We start from the raw sequence: 24,672 nt of genomic DNA on the forward strand, positions 1-24,672 counted from the left end.
AGGGCATGGGACCAGATGAGTATGAAGGCTCCTCCCACCCATGTGCTCTTATTCTAGGACACGGTTGCGACCCTGATGAGGCTTTATTGCTAAAAAATCAGTGAGGGTTTATTAATTCCTCAAACACCAGCAACTGCTGTGAAGTACACTGAGGAGACCCTGGGAAGGGGAGGCTGGAGCAGGTGGGATGTGACAGGTCACAGGTGGCTCTCAGGCCACCTGCCTTTAGCCCCTTTTGTTCCAGATTCTAGCCAAGAAGCTCTGGGGCCTCTTTACTCTTCCCATAGCATGAGATGTTTGGGGGCCCTGAGGAAGGGAAGGCCCGTGGCGTGGCTTTTAGCATAGCCAAGGCCCAAGCCTTTTCCCTCTACCCAGCTCCACCTGTCCCCAAGTGCTATCCCCAAATCCCAAAGAGCAGAATTCCTGGATTTTCCTTTCCCAGCCCAGAGTTGCTTTAAGGGTGGTATGTGGGACCAACTCTTCTACCAGAAGGTCCAGGGTGGTTGCAGCAGCTCAAAGGTGGGGATGCTGGTGACATTGACTGGGATGGAAATGATGGCCCATGGCAGCCCATGCTGTTCCAGGGAGCGGCGGATCATGTAGCTGGGAGGGCATGAAGAGAGGTAGGTGGTGATGGTCACTTTCTCAGCACCCCATCATGCCCCACTGTCCCCATCACTCTGGGAGTTCTAGAGCCCAAGGACTAGGCCCTCCAACTGGGGCCCTCCAACTTGTTTGGCCCAAGGACTCTTGGCCCTCCAACTGAGGCTTGCGGGAAGGGACTGGTGATTTCCCTTGACCTCCCCAAGTCATGGCACCCAGCCTGGTGCTGATACAGCCAGAGACAAGGAGCCCTCACCCATCTCGGCCGAGCAGGAAGAGGGCAGGGATGTCAGCTGTGCGCTGGGTACTGTCCTGGATCATCTCCACGTAGAAGCTGTCATTGTCAACCGCATTGTCAGAGATGATCACTGCCCGCCCGCCGTGCTCCTGCACCACTCGGGTCTTGGAGAGGAAGGAGCAGCCCCTGGAAGAGGTGATGATGAGACCAAAGGAAAGGCAAGGTGCTAGCTAGCCCTCCTCCAGACTGTCAACACCGGAAGGATGAAAGAAGAACCAGGGAGAATTTCTTATAAATGGTCAAAAGGCATGGATCATAAGATGTTTCTTAAAGACCATTAAAAATGTGAATTATTTAAGAACAGCTATTTCAGAGCACCACCACTGACACTGATCTCAGAATCTACCCTACACCTGCTCTCCTCTGGTGCCTGTCTGTCCGCTCCTTACCCTCTCTCCACCAGAGCGATCTGGTCCTGGATGAAGAAACCGTTGCTGAGCTCCCCACAGGCCTCCGAAGGTTCTGCAGGGACAAGGTGAATCTGCTCATACCTTGTGTGCTGAAAGACATTTAGATACGTCAGAGTGAGGAGACATGCCAGTTTTAAGACTAGGCTGACCGCCCCATTCTCTTGGTTCCTCACAAAGTGTGAAGGGAACATGGAGTGGTTTCTGTATGCTGGGCACTGAGGTATTTTTTACTAAATTCTCACAAAGGCTTATCTAGTTGTCCCCCCTCTACCCTGCCTTTCTATGAGATACGTAGGGGAGTTGCTATGGACCCAGAAAGGGGAAGTAACCTGCCTTAAGTCACGTAGTGCAGACAGAACTAGCAGAGCCCTTGGTTTCTCACTGTTTCATGTCCCCAAAGAAGACAGCTTGTCCCTGTCTGGTGCCCGAGTCTGTATTACACCCAGAAGGGTAGCTAGCTGGAAACCCTTTCTCCCTGCACAGCAGCCCCAGGAGGACAGAGTTGGATTCTGCACCCTTCCCTGTCTCAGCACTCAAGTATTGGTTGAAGGGAGGAGAGGGTCACCGTACTTAGTCGGAGGGAGGTGGAGACAAGATCAGAGAGAAAAGGGTCTCCCTGAACTTACAAAGATACCACCAAAGTCCTTGGCAGGTGTGGCTGTGAAGATGTATCGAATGTCTCCAGGACTCAGCACTTGGAAGTACAAATAATCATGGATGCGTAAGCCTGAAAGATAAAGAGTACAGATGAGAAGCCTCCAGGGAACAAGCTGGTTCAAGTTCAGATCATGGACCCCTTGTCTTCAATGGGGCTGGTTATAGTCTGGCCTCAGGGACCTAGCTTTGGCCGAGTGAGTCTTCCAGGTGGGTGAGACAGATGGTCTCTGCCCTGGGGAGGACAGAGCTGATGCAGAGAGGGTTAGTAACCCCAGAGAGATCAGCTGCAGCTGCTGCTGCACAGGGAGCCAGGAAGATGAGAGCCTTTGTGTTCTCTCTCTCAGGATGAATCCATCTTTGCTCTGAAGTGGACCTGAGAGTTTCAAGGTGGAGCTGTGGTGGCTTGAGTATAAAACGATTCTCACTAGAACTTCAAAGTTCACTCCAGTTCCATTGCCACGCCCGCTGTCCAGCCACTATCATTTCTTGTCTTCACAGGTCCAGCTTCTTAACTGGTCTATCTGCCTCCATTCTTGCTTTCTACCGTCCATTCCCCCAAACAACAGCCAGGGGGCTTCTTAAAATATCGTAAAGCAAATATGATGAGGTCACCACTCCTATGGCTCCAGTACCCTTCAACAACTACCCTTTGCACTAAAAATAAAATCTAAACTTTTAACTGTGGTCTGCAGGATCCTCTTCCATCTGGCCCTTGGCTGCTACAACCTCATCTACTCCTCCCTGGCCTCCTTTCAGTTTCTTCACTTCTCTGAGTCTTCTTGCAACCGTTCCCTCTATGTGGGAGGCCTCTTCCCCTTACCCCACCCCAGCTCTACTCTTCACCTGGCTCACTCCTACTCATTGGTTAGGTCATAGCTGACATGTCACTTCCTAGAGAAACCTTCTGCCCTGTCACTGCTCTCCCCCTATGCCCCTTCAAAATCAGCTTTTTCTCCATTGACACTTTCAACATAATTTGTAATTATACAGTATGCGTAATTTTTTTTAATGTCTGTCTCCTCCACTAAGGCAAGAACCACAGTTTTGCAGCTTAGTTCAATGCTGTATCCACATTATGTAACAGCGGCTAGGATATGTGGGTGCTCAATAAAGGTTGTTGAAGGAATGAACAACTATTTTCAGCTCCATTGCACTGAGGAAGAGAATTTTCAGAACAACCAGATTTTTCTGGGGTTTGGGATCTTCTCTTCAGCACCAAAGTTTAATATTTACCTGGATTTGAATCCTTGGTTTCCTTAGCCCAGAGAGATTGAGGAATGTGGAAGTGTGGAAGCTGCTGCCACAGGTCAAGCAGTCAACTATCAAGCCGTTACTGTGTGTCAGGGTTAGGACTGACTGTGGCTTTAGTTGTCCTTGTCTCCTGCCCAAAACACAGCCACCAGATAGAGTCCCACTGGCTTGGCACTGGGCTCTATGCCTTTTATCCTGGGAGTGGGGACTTCCCATCAGATACAGATACGTTCCCAAGAAGCCTTCTTTAACACTAAACTCCTCCTCCTTCCCACATACATCTTTGCCTGGCCTTTGCATCTGCTGATCTCTGTAAATCAAGTGTGGGTATACGTATGTGCCCATGTGTGTGTATGGGTGTGTATGTTTATGTGCTCCTTCAGGTGCAAACAGGTTGTGTGTGTACGTGTGTGCCTGTACATGTGAGCCCACATGTCAGAATGTGTGCTCCCGTATGCGTACGTGAGTGCTCACATACGTATCTCCAGCTTGTAATATCTCTAGCTGTCCCTTGTTCCTTCTGGTCGCCCCTTCAGCCATCTGGGTCGGCGCTACTGGGGGCGTGGAGAGGAGTCTTGCTTCGACGTGGGGAGCTGAGGACTGAGGCCAGCGTCAGGCCGCACCCTGCTCATGTCGCTGGGGACCAGCAACACACGCAGTCCAGTCGCCTATCCCCAGACCTGCCCTGCCCCGAACTCGCGGGGTCCCCAAGGTGACCCGTGACTCCCGGGCCGACATGCGAGCGAGCTAGAGGGCCAGCCCCGCCCCGCCCCGCAGCCCCGCCCGTTGCCGCTCACCGTGGGCCGCGACGCACGCGGGGAGCCAGAGCACGAGACAACACCAGCCCGCGGCGCCGGGGACCATCTCCAGGGCCCGGCCCGGCGCCGCGCTTCCTCCAGCCGCCCCGCCGCGCTAGCTCGCTGGACTTCAGCCTGACAGCTGCTCTGGCCTCCAGCCCCCAGACCCGCTCTTACTGCTGGTTGGCGGACGGGAACGAGGCCCACGGCTGATTGGCTCTGATGCCTGTTCGTGTAGCTACACTTTCCGCCTCTGCGCCTTAGTCCACTTCCTATTGGTCGAGAGAAGTGGAGCCGAGGGCTGATTGGTCTAAACTCTTAACAGCAACTGCCGCCCCCCAGCAACCCGAGCCCCAGCATTTCTTAGTTTGGATTCGATTCCAGGGCCGCGCGGGCTGGTGGGCGGGCCCGGGAGGAAAGCGAACTGGAAGTGGGCACCCCTCTGGACTCGCTTCAGCCGCGGCAAATCGGGGCCGTCAGCTGATGCGATCTCGGCCGGATTTTCCCTGCGGCCGCCTAGCAAGACGACGATTTGCTTCTCCCAACTGTGCTTTACTCCTCCTCACCACCTTTTTGGGAAGGCGTTCGTCTGGCGCCCAGGTGGTCTCCCGCGACCTCCGCTCCGCTCGTCCTCTGCCCAGTTCCACCAGTGCCTGCGCGCTCTCTGTCGGTAGGCGCTGGGGACGCGGCTTAGTGATCCCCTCCCTCGAGGAGGCTGTGGCCAGCGCAGGGCCAGAAAACGGGCATTGGGGCCAGGTGCCGGGTGCCCACGCCTGCTTCTCTACTGCTTAGCGTACAGCTGTGACCTTGGACACCTTCGTAACCTCTCAGCCTCAGTTCCTTCATCTATAAAATGGGCATGATAACAGTACCAACTCGATAGGACTGGAAGGGCTTATGAGATCTCTCACCAAGTGCTTATTTAACGTAAGCCTATCCCATAGTCAGCGTTCAATAAATGTTTGTTTATTGTATTCCCTGGTCTGGCGTTCGGGGTGAGGGGGGATGGAATGAGGGCTAGTGGGTAACGCGGGCTCAACAAGGATTCTACATATTCAAAGAGGAAAGCACAACCAAAATCCGGCGACACTTAGGTAACGAACACTTATCGCTAGAGCGCCCTACGACGCCCAGCCTCTGGCCCTTCTAGCCGTGTCGACTCTGTGGTAGCAAGCCATAGAGTGGCGGAAGTGGCTCGTCCCCTTCCTCTCTCGAGCCAACGGCTTGGCGAAGCTTCTGGGGACTTCTCTGGCGCGGGGGATTGTGGGGTTGTTGGGCCGCCCGGACGCGGAGAAGATAGGAGGAGTAGCGGCCCACTGAATAGGCTTCCAAGATGATGGTGAGTGGCGTTTCGCCTATCTGTCGCCATCCGCTGCTATCCGGCCCGTGGGTGGCGCCGCCCGGCCGGGGTCGGTCCCGTAGGGCCCTCCGCTGCCTATTGACTCTGTACTTGCCCGGACCCCACTGTCTACGGGCGACCCCGGCCCGCCGCGGCCTGGCTCGGCCCCAGCACGGAACTGGGGCCCTGGGCGAGGGCTTTGTGGGGCCGGAGGGAAGGCTTTGGTCTGGCCGGCTGGGGACTACAAGCCCCAGGCTGCTTCGGGGGCGCGAGCCCGCTTAGGGGACCGGATTTTTGGAGCCCCCCACAATCATAACCGGTGTTAAACGAGCGCGACTTGAGCGTGCATGCATACATGGTCGGCGGGTGCGTTGGGAAACGTGGGATGTAAAGACGTGTGCTTCCTAGAACGGGCTGAGGCAGCATGGGGCTCAGCCATGGTTGCTCGCGGGTCCCCCAGCCCGCCTGCTGTTGCGTACTGGAAACAGACTTGGCTTGTACTTTAACACTCACTCGTTAATTCCTTAAGGAATGCCTACTGAATGTCATGTAATGCCAGCTGGTTGTTGGGGGTGCAGCTCCTCAGCCGGGAGAATGGACCGGGCACATGGGGACACTACTTCAGAGGTGGGAAGACCCGGGCTGTGACTCCGACCTTGTCTGCCCTTCCGGATTTGGCAGCGGACCAGGCTTTTCTAGTTGGCCACCTAACTCTGGGTCTCCTTGTCTTGAATTAGGGGTGTTGATGAATCCCGGAGGCCCCCTGTAGCCCCTCCCGCTTCCGCATCATCCCTTTCTGCCACCTCAGAGCTGTAGATGCCTTCCATAGGTCCCAAGTTTGCTGCTGTCTCTTGAGTTGCTGTAGAACAGGGCCAGCTTTTAAGGGGGTGTCTGAGGCAAGACCCTGACTAAGATACTGCTCCCTGTGGTGCACTTGGCAGTTCACTCATTCATTTCGGTCTGTCAATGGGAGGAAGTCCTCTGTTCTTTTTCTGGCCTGCTGCTGCTGCTTCCTGTCCCGGTAGATGTCAAACTGACACCTATGAGGTGTTCATTCTGTTACCAGATGCCCTGTGAATCCCAGTTGTACCCACGATAGAAGGAATCTAGAATTTATCTGTACTCTTTCTCCCCTTCATACCTCTAGTACTGCCCTTTTCTCAGTCCCTCTTCGGCATTACCTATTCTTGAAGTCACCTTCATCTTCCGGGTAGAGGCAGCAGAGCCCTTGAGAGTAAGGGCTCTGGAGCCACACTGGATGCCTAGGTTTGTAAATAAGCTGGGCCACCTGCTAGGTGTATGACTTTGAGCATGTTATTAAACGTCCTGCCCTCCGTGTATTAAGGGGATTCTTTGAGCTAATACGTATAAAGCGTGCAGCATGTAGTAAGCACTCAGCAGATGTTAGCTGTTCTGCTAGGTGGTTGTTTGCTTCCTTTCCTCTCTGTAATCTGTCATGCTGACAAGGCTACCATAAGAGTTTTGGTTGATATTCAAAGAACTGAGGATCACAACCAAGGTTCTTCTGTCTGGTGATAAAACCCTTCACCGAGGGGCTCCACCACACTTGGGTTTTTCCTTAACTGACCCCTGCTCTGTTTCCTTGCTGTGTAAGTTTTTAGGGAGGATGAAGATGAAGATCATTAAGCTGAAATTCCAGAGCCTTCCATGATACCCTTGGCAGATTACTGGTTCCACTATTGTTTCTTTACTTGAGTAAAAATGAGTGAGATTGAAAAGTAACTTAGAAAAGAAGCTGGACTTTCCATAGCAATGCATGCCCTTTGGGAGCTAATAGAAGAGGACCCATCCTGCTTGACCTGGCTTGGCTCAATCCAGTTCTGCCACCTTTCCCTTCCCTTAGGATCCCTCCTCTATCCAGCCTGCCATTTCTATAAGGACTACAAAGCACAGGGAACGTGGGGACTATGGTCAGCTGCTTCTGAGCCCTACTTTGTACTGAAGAATTCTCTGTGGATTTAGTGTGACCATACTGCCAGTACTTGTCCAAAAATTAGAAGCCAGCGCTATATCATGGCTTATATCAGACACTTACAAGTATATGTAAAGTTGAGTTTTCAGTATCAAAAGCATATTGCATATTGCTTCATATGTGGCCAAAGCTAGGCACTCCACAAATTGAGATGACTATAATCCTTACCTTTGGGAAGCTCATACTTAAGATGGCTGGTGGTATAAAAGTTGTACACAAGAGGAAGCAGAGGGAATTACGGGATCCTCTGTTCAGGGTGCCCCTAGTAGCTGCTGTTGAAAAACATCTTGGAAGAATTGGGGCTTTGATGAATTGCTCTCCTGGTAAGAAAGTGTTTTGTTTTGTTTTTTACTTTTTAAAAATATCTTCATACACACACATATTTCATTAAGTAAACTCTGCAGCCAGCATTAAGACTCAAAACTCATGACCTCGAAATCAAGAGACACATGCTCTACCATCTGAGCTAGGATAGGGGCACCGGGGTGGCTCAGCCAGTTGGGCATCTGACTCTTAGTCATGATCTCAGGGTCCTAAGACAGCTCCGTGTCGGGCTGTGGGCTCAGTAATGAGTCTGCTTGTCCCTCTCCCTCTGCTCCTCCTGCCCCTGTATACGCACGCGTGCACTCTCTTTCTCTCTCTCTGTCACATAAATAAATAAAATCTTTAAAAAAAAGGGCGCCTGGGTGGCTCAGTCAGTTAAGCCTCTGCCTTTGGCTCAGGTCATGATCCCAGGGTCCGGGATGGGTGCCCTCCCCCCACCGTGGGGAATCCCCGCTCAGCGGGGAGTCTGCTCCCTCCGCCCCTCCCCCTGCTCATGCGCGTGCTATCTCTCTCAAATAAATAAATAAAATCTTTAAAGAAAAAAAAAAAGGAAAGTGCCAGGGTAGCTTTTGTAAATAAGCATATAGTTTGTGGAGATGGAGGTAAGAAAAAGCCTTCACAAGCATTTTTAAGTTATTCTATCCTGGAGGTAGGAGAGATTGGAGAGGTAGGAGGTTCGAGAGGTAAAAATTTGTTGAAGGCAATAGGAAGAGCTTGAGATCCGAAAGTTAGTTTTTGGTTTGAAGTGTAAGACTATCCATGGCAAGGATGAACTGAAGAAGCTTGGGGGCTGCCATGAGGAATAATTTAGCAGGACTGGGAGAACGTGGGGCCTTTGGCGGGATACCTTTTTCCTTACAGAAGGTGTAAGAGGCCTGAAAGAATGCTGAGAGTATAAAGAAGCCATTTCTTGCTGCCAGACCTGGGACACTACTGTGAAAGGGAAGGAATTTTCCCTCTGGCCCATGCCTAACCCCAGATTTAGGGGGTTATCTGACAGGTATTCTTTAAAAAAAAAAAAAGAAAAGGTAATGTATATGTTCATTGGGAAAACATTGAAACAAAACAGAAAAATACACAGTACAAAGCATCAAAACCCCTTTTACTCCCACTCTCTTATTCATTAGTTTGTTGCGCATCTTTCCAGTCCCCTCTTACGCGTTTACATATTATATCCTGCCTCCTTTCTCTCTCTTTATATTTTACATAGATAAAGTGTGAATCAGAACATGCCATTCCTCTGCTAAAAGTTTTTCCAGGGCTTCCTTTTGTAGGAATAAAATCCAAACTCCTTACCATGGTCTACAATTGAGTATGCGATCTGATTCTTGCCTGCCTCTTCAGCTCTATTCCAGTCTTCCTCCTGCCCACTACCATCCAGCCTCACTGGCCAAAGGAGTTGGCCTTTATCAGGAATTGCCCAGCAAATATGTTGTCAGCCTCATGGGTCACTAGACTTTCTGATATGTGAATCCTTGATTCCTTATTGTTGGATCGAGATCTCCCTTGTGCTTTTGTTTCCTTTGTCTTTCCTGCTCAGACACCTGAAGTACCTGTAGGGGTGGACAGGGGCAGTGGCTTTCAAACTTCATATTGCAATCCGTGGTAAGAAATAAATTTGAAGTCCTAGCCTAATAGTGCACACATAGCATCACAAGTTTTGAAACAGTACCCTTACTATATTCAGTTTCACATTCAAAATTAACTCACAAACACAGGGAAGACTGATTCTGGTTTATGAGCTCATCTCTGAAGGCACAGGTTTTGATAGAAACTCTGGTTTGTTAACGTGAAGAATTACTGTCTGTGCTAATAATGGTCACTGAAGCAAAGGTCTCTAAGCAGGCTTTTAAAATAGGCAAGGATCCCTGTTTTCCCAGAGTTTCTAAGGCAGGTCTGCAAATCAACCCTCTATAGGAATAGTGATTGTTCTGGAGGCTAGCATGCAAAATAGAGAAAAATTTCTGTGGGACATTTGATTGGAGACTGGTGACAGGGAAGCGCTATGGAACTGGCATGAGAGATGGAAACACTGTTGTACGAATTAGATTTGTTGTCATTTTGTGAGGCTATTTGTTTCTCGGCCTGGCTCCTTCCAGACACTCCAGCTAAGCATAGTTAGTAAGGCTGCTTGCCTGGGCATCTCCAGGACACCACCTGAAGCTGTTGGCGCCTCGTGTTTTGCATCAGTGCCCCATCAACTTCTCTAGGATTAAGTTGTAATGCAGATAAGTGGTGGTTTTGCTGGAGGGTGAACACTGAGCTTCTTCCTCCTGTGCTGTGACCTAATTCTTCAACACAGGGAATAGTGTCAGAAGTTGAAAAGGGTATGCTTATTCTGCTGAGCACTGGAGAACACAGTATTTGATTTGTTCTTTTAGACTAAATCATGCTCCTCGTACCATTTTCTAGCACACCTGCAGGGTATGCTGTGGTCTTGGCAGTATCTATGGATATAGGGGCTGGTTAAGGAATCAGTGTGGTAGATAGTGGGAATATGGTTTTAAAAAGCCTCCAGAGGGGCGCCTGGGTGGCTCAGTCGGTTAAGCGTCTGACTCTTGATTTTGGCTCAGGTCACGATCTCAGGGTTGTGAGATCGAGCCCCGCGTCAGGCTCCGTGCTCAGCAGGGGGTCTGCTTCTCTCCCTCTGTACCCCCTCCTCATGTGCATGTGCGCACTTGGCACGCGCTCTCTCTTTCCAATCCTTAAAAGGCTTACATATATTTCTGTTATGGAAGAGTATCCTTTCTCTTTCCTCCTTGAATTTCATTGTAATAGATGATTATTAAAAGCGGTCCATTGCTCTTTCTTCTCCAGCCCACACCAGTTATCCTGTTGAAAGAGGGGACTGATAGTTCCCAAGGCATCCCCCAGCTTGTAAGTAACATCAGTGCCTGCCAGGTGATTGCGGAGGCTGTAAGAACCACCTTGGGCCCTCGTGGCATGGACAAGCTGATTGTAGATGGCCGAGGTAAGTCTGTAGGGTTCCTCAGGCCAGGGTGCAGGAGAGGAGACTCCTGGGGAATGTTTGGGGCTAGCTGAGGTTGGCATCACAAATGCCACTGCTTTTAAGATCTCTGAGGGATTGCTCGCTATGAAACAGTTCCATTTCGTACTTTGTCCTGAATGCTGAACCCTATGGGAATATATGGGAGAAGTTGGGCTCAGGAGCCTTTTGCTTCTTAGAGAGAGGCAGCCTGGAAACATGAAATAGAACCATCTGAGTTGCCTGTGGTCATTCCCATTGTATCATGTTCACAAGACAGAATTCCCCCTCATGTTTTAGTGTATTAGCTGACGTGAGATGTTAGGGTATCAACTGTGTCAAGAATATCTAAATGGTTTCTCATTCTCACTTAATTAATAGTTCCTACATTCAGTTTGAGGTGTGCTAAATGCAGTTCAGAGAAAATCAGGAGCTCATGGTCGTTGGAAGCTTGTGATTTTAGATGGCCCTTTGTGCACAGAGCTAAGTCTATAAAAAACATCAGTTTGCATATGCCATGGGTCTCTTTTGTCCCATCCCAATAAAGTATGCAATGGGCTCCAATTCCAGCTGGGAAAAGGGTCTTTAAGTTTTTACTTTTTGTTTTTCCTTTTAAGGCAAAGCAACAATTTCTAATGATGGGGCCACAATTCTGAAACTCCTTGATGTTGTCCATCCTGCAGCAAAGACTTTAGTGGACATTGCCAAATCCCAAGATGCTGAGGTGAGAAAATCAAGCATATGTGTTTAAATAAAGGTTGAAATACATGCCTGCTTGCTCCTTTGCTTTTCTCTCTTAAATTTTTTTTTATTTTAACTCTTAAATTATGATTTCACAAGTAATACATACTTGTAAAATATTTAGATGGAATTGATAATCTTTTAAAATTTACACTATTTCACTGCATGTAGCTGAGATCTTAGGACCAGGCTCATGTACTGTCATTCATATCACTGACATGGTAAATAATTTAATCTCTCATGTGTTAGTCACCTTGTAAGATGGGCCTGGAAACTTTAAGGTTTCCAGTTTACCTGTTGTTGTATTTTCCATGCTGGTAAAATATAGATAACATAAAATTTATCACCTCAGCCATTTTCAAGTGTACAATATGACGGCATTAATCAGTCTTAAAACATTTCTTTTTTTTTAAGATTTTATTTATTTATCTGAGAGAGAGAGAGCACATGAGGGGGGGGAGGGTCAGAGGAGAAGCAGACTCCCCGCTGAGCAGGGAGCCCGATGCGGGACTCGATCCTGGGACTCCAGGATCATGACCTGAGCCGAAGGCAACCGCCCAACCAACTGAGCCACCCAGGCGCCCTTAAAACATTTCTAACATTAGGGGCGCCTGGGTGGCCCAGTCCATTAAGCGTCTGCCTTCGGCGGGTCATGATCCCAGGGTCCCAGGATTGATCCCCGCATCAGGCTTCTTGCTCAGTGGGAAGCCTGCTTCTCCCTCTCCCTCTGCCTGTCGCTCCTCCACTTGTGCTCTTTCTCTCACTATATCTCTGTCTGTCAAATAAAATCTTTAAAAAAAAAAAATTTCTAACACTAGAATCTTGATAATAAATGTTGAGAGGAGGGACGCCTGGGTGGCTCAGTCAGTTAAGCGTCTGCCTTCGGCTCGGGTCATGATCCCGGGGTCCTGGGATCGAGTCCCGCATCGGGCTCCCTGCTCCGCGGGGAGCCTGCTTCTCCCTCTGCCTCTGTCTCTCTCTCTCTGTCTCTCATGAATAAATAAATAAAAACTTTTAAAAAAATAAAAATAATAAAAAAAAATGTTGAGAGGAAACAGGCTTGCATTTTAGAGTATTACAAATATGTTCTGAAGTTATATAGAAAGGTTTATTAGGACCCAGTAGTGTATGAAACAGTATTGCTTGTATAAAGTTAAAGTGAGAATAGTCTGGATTTGACCTGTAACTGTCTTCAACAAGGGACTAATACCTTTCTGGCCAGGAATTTGGCAGCTTAAACCTTTTACCACAGTAACACTTTTTCCCCCTTGAAAATCCCTCACATTACACAGTGGACATAAGTGAGTTGAAAGTAAATTTCTACCAAATCAGAGGTGAGCTGGTTTTAGCTCTTATTCTTTTTCTCCCTCATTAAAAATAGGGTTTAGATCCCATTGTAGAAAATGACTATGTTAGAAAGGTTAGCAGACTAGTGATCTGCCTATTCCAAACAGTGTTTAAAATGTAAAGGACTTTGACTGGTCCTGGAAGGTTTGTTTTAGTGGGATTTGGCTGGAAATTATTTTTTTGTAAACTCCTGTAGTACTTTGTACTCCTTAAAGAATATTTGTCTCATGTCTCTTGCTACCGTGGTTACTTGAGACACTTAAGCATTATATTATAAGTGTGACTGAGACTATCTTATTCATCATGCCTGTGTGCAATGAATAAGTTCTTGGTTAATCTGCTTATGTGATTTATATCCTGAGGAACTTTGAGTGTCCAAATCAGCCCTCTTTGAAGAATGGGCCTGGCTGGGGAATTAATTTTGTAGCCCAAAGCCGTTTGATGGGATGGATACCTAACTACCATCACCTTCCTTGTACTTGTTGCCATCACCTCTGCTTCCAGAAAACACATTTCACACCCATTAAACAGTCCCCAGTTTAAATGGGTAGGTTGCCTAAAAAAGGCGTTTCAGGCTTTATCTCTAAACATAAGAAAATGTGAATTTCCTGTCATCCTCTTCCAGGTCGGTGATGGTACCACCTCAGTGACCCTGCTGGCTGCAGAGTTTCTGAAGCAAGTGAAACCCTACGTGGAGGAAGGTTTGCACCCACAGATCATCATCCGAGCTTTCCGCACTGCCACCCAGTTGGTATGGGAATATTGGCTACCTTGGCCTTGTGCCTGGGTACCTTCATGTTTCTCTTAGGATACCTTTAGCAGGGTATAGGGAGACTGGTAATAGGGTTCCTTGGACGTTTTCTGACTTCTCCCTACGAATCTCAGTTCTACCATTCAGTAGCTATCTCCTTAAGCCTCAGGTTTCCTGATGGGCTCAGTAAGTGAGAGCTGGTGTTTTTTGATTTTTTATCAAGTTCCTCATGGCGCACATCTTGAGACCCTGCTTTTATTGATCTTTGACCTTCATTCTGTGATCTTGGGCAAGTCAATCCCTCTAGGCTTCACTTTCTCCCTTTACTGTCTCTGTTTCAGGGGCATGTGGGTGCCTCAGTCAGTTAAGTGTCTGACTCGTGATTTCAGCTCAAGTCATGATCTGGGGTTTGTGGGATCAAGCACCGAGTCAGGCTCCATGCTCAGTGCGGAGTCTGCTTGAAATTCTCTGCCCCCTCACCGCCCAAAAAGTTATTTACTATCTATTTCAGGTTGGTAACATTAAAACGAGATCATATATGAGAAGTGCTTTTGAAAAGATACTAAGTTTAACATACAAATATATTGCATAACATATCTAATTAATATATAAAGCGCTAGACGTCGTCATGGGTGTTTTCCATAAGCCAGAAGGTTTGGCCCAATCTAGCGTCTTAGGTTGTTTCCACTCATTTATTTTAGTGTGTTCCCTGCATATTCAGAATTAAATCCTGGAAATACCCTGATGATTCTTCAGAACTATACCTACACCATACCTGTGCCTTTACCTGTTGGTCACTGGGAGTTTCCTAAACTGTAAAGATGTGTGTTTCCGGGCAGCTACCAGACTTAGAAGTGTTGTTTCAGCTGCAGAATGGGAATGTTTAAGATTTGGGAGTAAACAGATTGGAGAGTGGCAAGAGAGACTGGGACCCACCTCTCCAGTTTGCCTCTGGCACCAGAGACTCACTCAGCTTCTGTTGTTGGCAGGCAGTTAACAAGATCAAAGAGATCGCTGTGACCGTGAAGAAGGAAGATAAAGTGTAAGTTTTCGGTGGGCTTTGTCAGAACCTTGACTTCTGTGGCCAAATTGGACTTAGAAGCGTGTTGCCACCCTATATGGGCCTGGGGCTATTTGGCTCTTGCCAGACCCTTGGCGGTGCCCCAGCTCACACAGCACAAAAGGGGCTGTACACTGTAGTTTTAAAGCTGTCACACATGAGGTCTCTGACTGCAGTCACCATCTGTCAGTGATAATCTGTCCTAAAGATGTGGAAGATGAAGTTGGTGTGGGCTGAGTTTGGAGACCAGAACAGACACCCCCTCCACATTGCAGTAGACTCAGACAAGAGGGGCTTTCCGGGCCTGACGCAGGTCCCACCCGTCCTTATGTCCCAGGGAGCAGAGGAAGCTGCTGGAGAAGTGTGCCATGACCGCTCTGAGCTCCAAGCTGATTTCCCAGCAGAAAGCCTTCTTCGCTAAGATGGTGGTGGATGCGGTGATAATGCTTGACGATTTGTTGCAGCTTAAAATGATTGGAATCAAGAAGGTGCAAGGTGGTGCCCTAGAGGTAAGCCTGCTGCCGCCTCCCTAGGAGGCTCCTGCATTCACATGGACTCTCCAGGCAGGTTGGTATAGGAGGTGAGCACACGTTCCAGGTGTTGAGAGAATGCATGTTGGGCTGGGAGTCAGACTTGAGTTGTAGTCCCCACGCTGTCGCTACAGCCTGTGACTATACATACATTTTGTAATTTCTCTGGACCTCTGTTTACTTGTCGGCACAAGAGCAGATTGAACTCGTTGATTTTTAGGATCTCAGTGTGATGTGGAAGGGGGCAGCGCTAGCTCCACCCGATAGCTTACCTATGACCCTCTCAGTTAATAAATCTGAGAAGTACTTCTCAGTCCACTCTTTTCCAAGGGACACGCCCAAGCTCTCCCTTTTACTCATTTATTTTGCATAGATGATACATAGTTCTAAATGTATAAAGGGGCCTAAAGATAAAAATAAATGTCCCCTATATGGTTCCTGCCCCAGATACAACCACTATTAAGTGTGTGTGTGTGTGTGTGTGCGTGCGTGCGCACGCGTACGCGTACGCACGCACGCACATGGGCGTGCAGGTGCTTCCAGAATTAGTCTGTGTATTTCTAAGTACATATGTAAATAGTGCTTTTCTAAACACAGTGTTCATTTATAATACACAGTGTTGTAACTCCCTTTTGTCCATTAAACAACATATTTTAGAATTTGATCCATATCAGCATGTGGGGCTTTTAATTCAGTGCTGCATGGTAGAACTTTCTGCGATGGCGGGACTGTTACCTGTCTGTGCTGTCCATTTTATGGTAGCCATTAGCCATATGTAGCTACCAAGCCCTTGAAATGCAGTTACTACAACTGAGGAACTGTTTTTAATTTAACTTTTATTTATTTATGTGGCTCATGGCTAACTGCATTGCCCAGCATAACTGTAACTTGTTCTTTTTTAACACAGTGGTATCTGTCCGGAAGCCTTTTTTGATGTTGGTATCTCCGTGCCCTTTTGGCCCTTCTCCACTCTGGCCTGCCCTACTTCTTTACTCCACCTTGGTGACCTGGCCTGAGGTGTTATAGACAGGGCAAGACCTGCCTGAAATATTATATCCTGGCCCGACCCTTCACTTTTTTTCTTTGACTTTTACCCTTCTAGATTACATCCCCACTCTGTTCTCCTTCCTTCTGTCTTGGCACATGTCAGTAGACTGAGGTTCTCTCTTCTGTAATAAAGCTATGAGGAATCTGAAGGTCATCTGAGCAACTCCCCTATCTTTGGCCCCTGTACCGCTCCTTTCTCAGCCCATCATGGTTTACTGACTTTGTCTCTACCCACTGCTTTGGTAGCAGTCGCCCATCTTCTCCGGGTCTTCCTGTTTCCCTAGACTCTTGAGATTAGATTGGCATTCACTCAGCTACGGATCAAAATAATAATTTTATCTGGTGAGAAAGCCAAGGGCTCCAGCCTACTTTTTCCTTAGGCCGTCCCACATTTCTTAAATGCATATAAAACCTGACACACAGAATTCAATAAGTGGTGGTAGTAATTATTTACTTATTCTCAGGATTAACTGAGAACTTCCTGATCTGTATCTTCAGTCCTTACCTCCCCCTTGAGCCTCATGGTCTTGTATCTATCTGCTGCTGAACTCATCTCAGTCCTCCAGACCTGTAGCATTTTCTGTGTTCCTTGACATAGTTGGTGTCTCCATCATTTACTCACGTCACTCACACACCAGGAATCCAGGGTCATCTTTACAACTCCTCAAAAAATAAAAATAAAAAAACTTTCTCCAAAAATCTTTACAACTCCTCACAACCTGTCAATCACCATTGTCTCCTCTTGCCTGCCAATTTACTACTTACTTCCGTGAGCTGTCTCTTTCACTTACTCTCAAGACCATTGTCCTGGCAGTGGCCACCCTTCTTCCAGTCTTGGATCCCCTCAGTCAGCCCTGTTTTCTGTTGTTAAGGTGAAGTTCCACAATTTACTACCCCGTGGAAAGCCTGTTGGGGTTCCCACATTGTATACAGGATGAGAGGCAGGCTTTAGCAGAGCCTGTAAGATTCTCCTGCACTGACCCCTGCCCTCTGCTTTATATTCCTGCAGCTGCCAATGGCTTTGCATTCTCTGATGCCACCACACTGCCTCTGCGGAACACCTTTCCCTTTTTCTGTTTGATTTCTGCTTATCCATCTTGATTAAGCTCAGGCATCACCGCCTTTGGGATGCTGTGGATTTGAGTGATGCACAAACATGTTCACTGATAGACTACAGTATTAGAGATTAGCATTGGCAGAGAACAGAGAGGTCATTGAGCTGAATATACCCTTTTTTATCGAGTGGGAAATGACTTGGTCATTTAGTAAGAAAGAGATCTGGGATCTGAACCCAAGTCTTTTGATAGTGCTGAAGTCAGTCCCAAGTGCAGCATGCTTTCTTACTATTCGCTGCTATTAAATCCAACCCACAGGAAGCTCATGTTCTGAGGGACTGAAATGTAGGAAGCCACAATTGTAGCTAGGGAACTGTACAGGGAGTTTCTGACCCTTTGCATCCTGGGAAGTGGAAGCACCTAGGCTCCTGCACACAGGTCCCAGTGTGTGTGCACGCATGCAGGGCAGATACAGAGGGCTGTGGGGAGGGTGTCCGGTAGAAGACTGGGCGGGGGGTTGAGTTGGGATTGAAGGGGGAGGCATTGGGCAGCCTGTGCCTTATTCATAAACGCCCGGTCCCGTGCCTGGCACCAGAGGCTGGCATTCAGCGTTCTCCCTTGGCTCCTGCTTCGGAGGTCAGGCTCAGACGATGGCCCATACAGCCCTTTACCGTGCTTGGTCTCTGCAAGCTGAAGGATTGATTTCTTTCTACTGGAGGGACAACCGAAATACGTTTTGTATTTTTCCAAGCTTTTATGTAAATGAAAAGGCTTTGTTGTAACAGCAAAGTAAAGACATGGTTAACTCTTTCATGTTCGGGGGAATGGACACCCGTTAGCCTAGTACACCACTGGCTTGATTTCCTTTCGTGCCAGTACTGAACTGTTGACTGTTTGTTTGTTTTTAAACAGGAGTCCCAGCTGGTAGCTGGCGTCGCATTCAAGAAGACTTTCTCTTATGCTGGGTTTGAAATGCAACCCAAAAAGTACAATAATCCAATGATTGCCCTTTTAAATGTTGAGCTTGAGCTGAAAGCTGAGAAAGATAATGCTGAAATCAGAGTCCACACGGTTGAGGTAGGCCCTATCAGCTGGCAGTGGCCGGGGAACGGTCAGCTTTCTGGGCTAAAGCCTTGGATCTTGGGGCGCCTGGGTGGCTCAGACGGTTAAGCATCTGCCTTCGGCTCAGGTCATGATTCTAGAGTCCTGGGATCGAGCCCCATGTCGGGCTCTTGGCTCAGCAGGGAGCCTGCTTCTCCCTCTCCCTCTGTTCTCCCCCCCTGCTCATGCTCGCTCTCTGTATCTCTGTGTCTCAAATGAATAAATAAAATCTTTAAAAAAAAAAAAGTCTTAAAAAAATAAATAAAAAAATAAAGCCTTGGGTCTTTGTGGCCATCTTGGGCCCAGCTCTGTATCTCAGGCTCCCTATGAACCCCATTCTCCTCCTGGCCCCCTGAATATGTTGATGTCCAAGTACCAGGCCCACTTCTTTTCCCACTCTACTCAGAGTGACCTGAACGTGAAGAGATTTGGATAGGGAAGGCCTGCTGTAATATTCTCCTCTGGCCCCAGGGAAGGGGCTGGCGGTGGCCTTCCACCTATTCACCGAGCCCAGGATTTTGAGTCCTCCTTTTTGAGCAGATGAAGGTTCTCCTACACTGGGTCCCACACTGTAGGGACAGGTGTGCTCCCATCACTGATAATACCAAGGCTGTCTCTGGAGGTAGCCATGTCACCCAGCTATAAGCAGGTGCTGTTAGGTAATGTGCCCCCAACACGGAATGGCCTCTGGGGGAAGGGGTCTTGTCGTTGGGAACTCCACGGGTACAGCTTCTCAGAGGAATGTAGAACTCTGTGAGGCTAAACTATTTCTTAAATCTTGGCATGCCAGCTCTGGAGGAACCCCCAGTCCTGGGGTTATTTTCTGTTTTGGTGTTTGAAAGTTTTAGGTGGTTGCTAAGTTACTGTATGGGGTCCTTGTTTAGTTGGACTGAGGAGAGGCGATTGTGGTTACCCTTGTTAATTCCCAGATAAATCAGCATATTTTACTTCTGGGGGTTGGTATATTTTAGCCTACCATCTATGCTAATCTCTCTCCAAAAGCATCCTCATCCTTTTCTGGGTCTCTTCAGGATTATCAGGCAATTGTTGATGCTGAATGGAATATTCTCTATGACAAGTTAGAGAGGATCCATCATTCTGGAGCCAAAGTCGTCTTGTCCAAACTCCCGATCGGGGATGTGGCCACCCAGTACTTTGCCGACAGGGACATGTTCTGTGCTGGCCGAGTGCCGGAGGAGGATCTGAAGAGGACAATGATGGTAACCGAACATTCGTGTGCTGCTTCTTGGCTTTTGCGGGCCTGGAGGGGTTTTCATTTACTCCCGGTATACTGGAGTGCACTCTCAGGTTGGCATGTGACTCTAGGCGTGTCTTTGCTTTTTTTTGCCTTGAAGCACTCCAGTCCCCATGTGTACATGCTCAGTGTAACTGAAACAAGTTAGGAAATCTGATTTGTGAGGGTACCTAGTAGTAATGCTGTGATCAGCTATATAAACTCAAGTACTGGTGTTTCCGCAAGGTTTCCTCCTTTTCTTTTGAGCATCTCACCAAAGACGTGTTAGGTCCAAAGCACCGATCCTAACTAGTTGTTGGGCCCAAGGCACGCTAGTTTGGGGGAGTGGGTTTTGGGTGAAGTAAAGGGTCCCCATCTCCTTTTAACTAGGCCTGCTTGCCTGTCATGTGTCTTTGTTCTGTTTTATTTTCTCCTCTTCCAGGGGGTAACGGTGAGAGTGGGTTATCCAGGGCAGGGGGCTCTGGGGCTCTGTGGCAGGGTTTAGCGTGAGAATTGGCTTTTGAGGCTAGATGGCACGAAGCTCTCTTCTGGCTTCACGTGAGCCTTAACTGCCAGGTGATTCACCTTCTTGTGCTCATCAGGCCTGCGGAGGCTCCATTCAAACGAGTGTGAATGCTCTGTCGTCAGATGTGCTGGGCCGCTGCCAGGTCTTTGAAGAGACCCAGATTGGAGGCGAGAGGTAAGCCATAGGCCTGGACTGCCTCTTGGTTGAGCTCACGGGACCTGCCTGAGTCTGGCCTTCTGCCATCTTTTGGGGGGTGGTATACAGCATTTGCTACTCTTTTTTGAGGTCTCACCTTTTGGGGTATAAAGAACTCAGATATGAAGTATTTCGAGAGGGAAGGAGATCAAGTTGGGTCTAAAGTCTGACTCCGCATTATTTTATGCCCCAGGGTACAGCCCCAAACCTTCCCCAAAACATGTCTACAAGAGTGGGATTAGAAAGCCCTAGTGAGGAACAGAAGAGCAGCTGCCGAGCTGGGAGGACGTGGTGAGGTCAGACGCAGCAGGCTGGCAGCAGAAAGAGGTTGACGTGTGTGATTTGATCCTGGGTGTAGGTACAATTTCTTCACTGGCTGCCCCAAGGCCAAGACTTGCACGATCATCCTTCGTGGCGGTGCTGAGCAGTTTATGGAGGAGACAGAGCGGTCCCTGCACGACGCCATCATGATTGTCAGGAGGGCCATCAAGGTACTAGGCTGGGGGTGTCCTGCCTCCCCAGCCGATAAGACCCTGGATTTGTGTGGTGATTTCTTCCCTGTATAACCTGTCTTCCCTGAGTTGCCTCACAAGTCATAGAGAAATAGCCTCAGTCTCTCAAAATAGGTCATGCCGCCTTAAAGGCTATGACTTGTGAGCCAGCAGGGAAGCTGCTGTCGTCAGCCATCCCAGTGATTGTACCAGTGCCCTCAAACTACAAGGTGACCTTGAAGATGGTCAGGAACCAGAAGGTTCACTGGATTGCAGTTGGGATGTGCTAGATAAGAGCCGCATCTAGGCTTCCTGGGGTTTGGGATGTGGGAGGAATGAGGAACCACTCCCGTTTCTGTGCTAGAGGGCCTGCTGACCGGCTGGTCCAGCTTGGCTGTGGCTGGAGCTTGGACCAGGGGCCTGTTAGCATTGAGAGGTGCGTCTGGTCTCTGCAGAACGATTCAGTGGTGGCTGGTGGCGGGGCCATTGAGATGGAGCTCTCCAAGTACCTGCGGGATTACTCAAGGACCATTCCAGGAAAACAGCAGCTGTTGATTGGGGCGTACGCCAAGGCCTTGGAAATTATCCCACGCCAGCTGTGTGACAATGCTGGCTTTGATGCCACGAACATCCTCAACAAGCTGCGGGCGCGGCATGCCCAGGTGGGTCCTTCCCCTTGGGGCCCAGGGATTGGGTGTGTGGGGATGAATGCTGAGCGTGTGCTGCGCCTGCTCAGCTCTGCGTGTTGGGCCCCAGGGACAGGGCTGGAAATGAAGCCAGTACCAGCTAACTGGGCCTCTGAGGGCAGAGAGAAAGCTGCGGTGCCAGGACTGGAGCTTCCAGGGCTTTCTTCAGTGCCTCTACTGAAGATGATCCTGCTCCTTGCGGTGCCATCGGAGGAGCCAGGGGGACCCTGCGGCCTCCTCCCTGGAAGCACACGCTGACCACGTGTATGGGTTCCCCAGGGTGCGGGTGAAGCGGGCCGGAGCCCTGCCAACCAGCGGCCCAGCCACAGCTCTACCGCCTCTAGGTTGGGATCTCTCTGCGAGCTTAATTTGTTATTTGCTGTTTAGCAAGTGTTTGTTGAGAGAGATGTGTTAAGTGCTCGGCACTGTGACAAAAGCACTCAGTGAGTGACCTTGTTTGTGACTTGTGTGAGGGCTTGAAGCGTATCATTCACTTCTCTGCACCTCCATTTCCTCATCTGAAATGGGGGCTGACGGAAGCAGTGAGCTTAGTAAGGGATTAGAAAGTGTTCCTCTTGAGAAATACACAGTCCTTGGGGTGACCTGAGGACGGGACCTCCCCAAAACACAGTATGTTGCCCGGAAGAGGGCCCAGAGCTCTTTTGTGAGCAGCATGTTTAGGGTTTGAAGGGGGTGGGTGTTAGGGGCACGGGTGGGAAGACATGCACGTCCAGGTTCCTGGTGTGATGCCAGGCGGACGCCATCTTCCTTGGGGAAATGCAGGCAAGTTCAAGAGAGTGAGGTTTCCTAATGCCCGGAGTCTTTTGGAGGATATGTGAGGAGAAATTTGAGAGCAGTTCCCTATTAACCTCCCCTCTTTTCCTGTTCTGTCAGGGGGGCATGTGGTACGGAGTGGACATCAACAACGAGGACATTGCCGACAACTTCGAGGCCTTCGTGTGGGAGCCAGCCATGGTGCGCATCAATGCCCTGACCGCAGCCTCTGAGGCCGCCTGCCTTATCGTGTCGGTAGATGAAACCATCAAAAACCCTCGCTCAACAGTGGACGCTCCCCCAGCTGCGGGCCGGGGCCGGGGCCGGGGCCGCCCGCATTGAGAGGCACCCTGCCCCTCACGCGAGTGGCTGGCGGGCTGGCTGCAGGGTATGCTTATTCTCCCTGTCTCGGTCCATTGGTATTACGAGGAAAGGGTAGTAATTGGCCCACTCTGTTCTCACTGGAGGTTATTTAAATAAACGTAAGACTTAGAATTCACTTTGCAAATTACTTGGGCACAGGAGTTTTACTTGGAAATGTCTTGACTCCAGCTCAGAATTTTACTTTTGTATATACTCACCCACAGATAGAAAAATTTTCTTCTTTTCTGTTGGGCTCAGTCCTCAACAGCCTCTGGTTTTGTTAAGGCAGAGTATGGGTCTGCTCTGCAGGCAGGGAGCTCCACTTGAGGGGCCTCCATCCGGAAGTTTCACTTTGGGGGTTTTTTTTGTCCCAGAAGTGGCTAGGAGATGTGGAGTCCCTTGCTTTTCTGATGTCATCTTATTTAGCCCTGGCCTCACCGGGCACTGCTCCCAGGGTTTCTGTGGGTTTGAGTAGATGTGTTACATTACCTTGTTTACTCCTTCCACCTCCATACTCTTGGCTCAGTCTTTGGTCTCTCCTTTTTCAGGATCTCATGGTTGAGGGCTCTTGGAGAAATGTTCTAGAGAGGCCACATCCTCTTGAAATTCTGTGGTGATTCCTTAGAAGTCCATTGAGGAGGTGGCTGAAGGAGCACCCACCTGGTCTTGGTTCAGCCACTAATGGTCTTGGGGGTTCCTTTTGCTTTCTTCTGACCGACCAGTGGAGGTTTGGAGTGGCCAGCACAGATAAAGTGGAAATCAGCAGGATCTGACTGCCGTCTCGTTCACACTAGTCCTGAGAGCCGGCCTGTAGCTAACTACCATTAGTAATTGTTGAAGCTGGAGGTGTGACTCTGTGACCTTCAGCCACGGAAGTTTTAGTTGCCTGACACTGGGAGGTGATTAAAAAGAAAATCTCTTGAGTTTGGCCCACTCTTGGTTAGAGGGACTCAAGCAGGATGGGGTGGTGGGCAGGTCCAGACTGTGTAGTCTGGCATCCCTCCGAACTTGACAGTCTCTGGGTAAACTAACTTTTCTGAACCTCAGCTGCCCTGCCTGTGTGGGGAACATAAGAATAGTTGTCTCAGAGTTGTGGGGATGAATATTCATCTTGTTTGATGCTAAAACCACACGCAATTTAAGCCCAAGCATCTGGTCTTTTTTCTGATTTTAAATATTTCCAGACCTGAGTAATCTAATCAGTGGGGCAACCTCATTTGGCAGAATGGGGGAGTTGAGGCCACAAAGTGATGGGCAATTTGGTCTCTCCCCCAGGCCAAAGCCTGATTGGCTGGCTAAAGCTTCCTACGGAGGTGGCCAAGCCACTGAGGGGCCGGGCAGTGTCTGGTGCTCCTGCTGGACTTGTCCTGGGGTTGTCCATAAAGATGGCCTCCCCAGCTTGTGCAGATACCAAAAGTGAGCTCTGGTGGGGACAGTGATGTCTGCAGCCCTGCGACAGGTCTTCCTAATGCTTTATTCACTGTTGATGCCATTCAGGTCATCCACCCACTTCCTGCCTCAGTGCACTTGAACTGCAGAAAGGCTTGGTGACACAGACAGACAAAAATATGGCCACCTACCATTTACTTCCCTGGCAGATAATCCAGTTTCACCATCTTTTATTGGATACAAAGTCATAAATTCTCTGATGCCCATGTGAGTCCTTTTAAATACATACACTCAGGTACATTCGGCGAAGGGCATCTATGGGTGACGTGGAGCAAAGTGCTGAGATGGTGATGCCTGGCGGCGGGGGGGGTGGGGGGGAGAAGTGGGGCCAGGGAAGGCCCCCTGGGGGCTGGAGGTACAGGCACCACTTCAGAAACAAAACCAAAAAACGCTCTGCACCCCTCCGCCTGCTGTGCTTGGGGTGGGGGAAGCTACCCTCACAGCTCAGGCCCATTGCAGCCTGGCTGTGCAGGGAAGGCAGGCCTGGGGGCCGGTTGAGGAGGTCCCCACTAGCAGTGCCGAGAGCCAAGCCTACTGGTGCCAGTCATGAGGCAAGCCTCAAGGTTGCCTCCGGCCTCTGCACTTGAATGCAAGACCCCGCCAGGGCAGAGTTGAGGCCAGGCCGCCCAAGGCCAAGCCCCCTGGAACTGTGCCAGCAACAGCA

At 49.2% G+C, this 24,672-nt stretch overlaps 2 protein-coding genes across 2 annotated transcripts; one reads left to right on the forward strand and one right to left on the reverse strand.

Annotated features, from left to right (window-relative positions):
- Window positions 1-68: 68 nt before the first annotated feature.
- On the reverse strand, window positions 69-4,177 carry PRADC1 (protease associated domain containing 1). The gene is made up of 5 exons (XM_006749646.3): window positions 4,017-4,177; window positions 1,938-2,038; window positions 1,291-1,400; window positions 860-1,027; window positions 69-603 (listed from the first exon to the last, which is right to left on the reverse strand). The coding sequence occupies exons 1-5, from the start codon at window positions 4,081-4,083 to the stop codon at window positions 483-485; spliced, it is 567 nt and encodes a 188-aa protein (XP_006749709.1). The 5' UTR covers window positions 4,084-4,177; the 3' UTR covers window positions 69-482.
- A 1,021-nt stretch (window positions 4,178-5,198) lies between these two features.
- Window positions 5,199-22,704, forward strand: CCT7 (chaperonin containing TCP1 subunit 7). The gene is made up of 12 exons (XM_081833692.1): window positions 5,199-5,355; window positions 10,490-10,643; window positions 11,276-11,382; window positions 13,372-13,497; window positions 14,487-14,539; window positions 14,895-15,066; window positions 18,102-18,266; window positions 19,322-19,510; window positions 20,127-20,224; window positions 20,604-20,736; window positions 21,192-21,398; window positions 22,317-22,704. The coding sequence occupies exons 1-12, from the start codon at window positions 5,350-5,352 to the stop codon at window positions 22,536-22,538; spliced, it is 1,632 nt and encodes a 543-aa protein (XP_081689818.1). The 5' UTR covers window positions 5,199-5,349; the 3' UTR covers window positions 22,539-22,704.
- The last annotated feature ends 1,968 nt before the right edge of the window (window positions 22,705-24,672 follow it).

This window comes from Leptonychotes weddellii, chromosome 10 (assembly GCF_054177405.1).
Source record: "Leptonychotes weddellii isolate Sample4059 chromosome 10, ASM5417740v2, whole genome shotgun sequence".
In the NCBI taxonomy this organism is placed as follows: Eukaryota; Metazoa; Chordata; class Mammalia; order Carnivora; family Phocidae; genus Leptonychotes; species Leptonychotes weddellii.